This window comes from Haplochromis burtoni, unplaced genomic scaffold (assembly GCF_018398535.1).
Source record: "Haplochromis burtoni strain Fernald_Lab_line unplaced genomic scaffold, NCSU_Asbu1 Contig_1318, whole genome shotgun sequence".
NCBI lineage: Eukaryota > Metazoa > Chordata > Actinopteri > Cichliformes > Cichlidae > Haplochromis > Haplochromis burtoni.
The window spans coordinates 44,581-47,218 of record NW_024583679.1 but is presented as its reverse complement, the minus strand read 5'-3'; the positions used below and the strand labels follow the sequence as shown (position 1 = coordinate 47,218).

Sequence of the window (2,638 nt, the reverse complement as noted above, 5' to 3'; positions counted from 1 at the left end):
GGGGTTGGTGCAGGGGCTATAATAACTTGTTGCAGACAGAGGAATTAATGAGGGGCTCCCTAAAGAATCAGAATTAGAGAAATAAGTATGACGTTTAATGTAAGAATGTTTTAGATTCCCCTAATAATGTAAAAGATAATGTAAAGGGTTATTGTGTGCTGTCCTATTTTGAAGGTTCTGCTCTGTGAATTCTCTCCACGCTTCTTCCAGTTGGCGCCTGCTCTTGCTACCTAAAAGGAATTTGATGAATACTGCGCTCCTTCAGGCAATGGCTGCCATTCTGGGGTTTTAAAAGGCTTATGAGGCGCATAACTGTCATAATCTGTGTGCAGGCAGACAGGAAAGGACCGAAATGCAGACTCAGACACGGAAATGAAACAAACTCAAAAGGGCAGCTTTATTGCTGGACACCAGAAAGAACTAAACTGGAATACAAAACAAAACAAATGTACACATGTACACTGATGGACACATTTGCAGGACCATGAATGCTTGAGGCAGCTGTAGACTTACACTGTAAAAAAAAAATTCCATAGAAAAATTGAAAATGTCCTGGTAAATTTTTGCCAGTACATCGGCATCACGGGCATCGGCAAAATAAAATAAAAAATTGCTCGTACTCATGCTGCCCCGACATCAGCCAGCGCATATTGGGAATGGTACAGGCACCGATCGGTTTTCTATCACCCATTTCCTGGGAGTAAGGGCGCCCTCCGTTTGCGAGGTGCACCTGCTGCTTGCGGCACAGGGAGGAGAGGGCGGGGCGGCGGGGGATTTACTGGTGGCTGGAGCGGCATCTAATAACCAACTCGCAAAATAAAACAAAACAACAAACACGAAAACACCAGACATTATAATACAGACTTATAATCTGCACCAATGCTTTATCGAAATTCTATACGCGAAAAGTGTGCGCCTGCTCGCTGCTGAAGTCAAAGTAAACTTTATTGTCATCTCTCTATATACATTCCAGTATATAGAGAGACGAGACGACGAGGCTCCTTTTACAGCAGTGCAAGTAAACAAACAATATATATAAGAGTAAGAAAATAAATATACACTTTAGGACTAGGGGTAAAGGGATCAATAACAACCAAACAACCAAACAGACCTGACCCAGCAACACTGCTGCTGGGTCAGGTCGTGATGTCACTGATAACATTGTTAAACACGGTGTTAGGAAGCAGAATTAATAAATAACAGACTGAACTTACTGGAAGTCAGATACGCATTTGAATAATAATGAAACCATAACACAAAGAGCAGTGCTTGGATAAAGTGGGGGCACTGCAGGGGCAATGTTTTGTAAGGGGAGGGTAAAGGGACTAAAATAATTTAGTCACACATAATGAAAGAAATGAGAGGAACAAAGTAAAAACGAAACTGAGGATGAAAATGCCTTACATTGCCTGTATTTAGCTTTCTTTAAACTGCCTTAAAATAAAATCTCTGCACACCTGAAGAAACAACAGGTGCCTATGAGGGAAAAATACAACTTCCCCGAACTGTCTTGCTTGTCACCATTTTATTGAATCACATTTCATTCCAACAGACTTTCATCAGTTTTGTAAACTGTTTTGTTTGTAATTGATAAAAGTCAGTTGGAAGGAGATGTTCTGATTGAATTAATTTTTTTTATAGATGTTAGCTTTGGAATGTCAGTCACTTATCTTCCACCAGTATTGCTTAAAAATAACTTTTTAATGTAATAATCTCATCACTTGTCAGCATCACATTTATATTACTCACAGGCTCTAAGGAACCAGGCGAATGAGTATTGACACAAGCTCATGTGCCTAATATTGTGCGTGTATTTTTAGCAGCTTGGTATACTTTAACAACACTGCAAATTCATTTTTTGAATAAACATATTTTGGTCTTTTTTTTTTTGTTTTTATTGTTCACGCTCAAAACACCGTTAACCACTCAGTTTAAACTCGACATTTCCAACAGTGTTTAATAATAAGTTTCACTGTAAATGTAAAAGAGCAATGTTTTTTTAGATTATGAACTGTAGATTTATGTTCTAAATAAAAAAAAATCACCCATAAAACATGAAGAGGTCTTACCTGGTGTCGATGTAAGGAAGACGAGAAAAAGAAGGAGAAGGCTTATTTTTCCGTTCATATCGTCTCACGTCAAAACTCAACACGAATCTTCTTAGGAGCTAAAGTGAAGAGAACTGAACTGGAATGTCTGACTGTTCGCTTATAATTTCAAATAAAGTTTGAAAAAAAGCTTACCAACGTGTACGTAATAAGCTAATACTCCTGAGTGCCATACACTACAGTGTACGCTGTACACCTACTTACTGGTTCTGCCGTCAAGGGCGATCATTGGTTAAATGTGATCATGTGACTGATGCAAGCCAGATCCTTTTATTTAGCAAAACTGTGATTAATAGTTAAATATTATTGTTGAGGGGCACAGACAGGACTCCGCACGCACACACACATTAAATAATAATAATACTAATAGGTTTTTTAAAAAGTTGCCTCAACAAAAGGGCACTTTGGGAACCCATCAGGAAAGGGGCGGGTGCTCAAGCCCCTCTAGCCCCCCCCCCCCCTCTGCACGTGCCTGTTTCCAGGTGCTGTACACAGTCAGTTCAGCATAACAGGAGTGTTCCAGTTATCTG

The 2,638-nt window shown here is 39.5% G+C and overlaps 1 protein-coding gene across 2 annotated transcripts in view; it reads right to left on the bottom strand.

Annotated features, from left to right (window-relative positions):
• Positions 1-2,340, bottom strand: part of LOC102309021 (interleukin-1 receptor accessory protein) — a 9,017-nt gene extending 6,677 nt beyond the window's left edge. The window contains exon 1 of one of the 2 annotated variants that reach the window (XM_005952099.2): positions 2,070-2,340. In XM_005952099.2, the coding sequence (XP_005952161.1) occupies positions 2,070-2,127 (58 nt within the window). In that variant the 5' untranslated portion in view covers positions 2,128-2,340. Of the gene's footprint in view, positions 1-937; positions 959-2,069 lie in introns of those variants that run through there. The other variant, XM_042216876.1, reaches the window with a different exon arrangement.
• Positions 2,341-2,638: the final 298 nt, after the last annotated feature.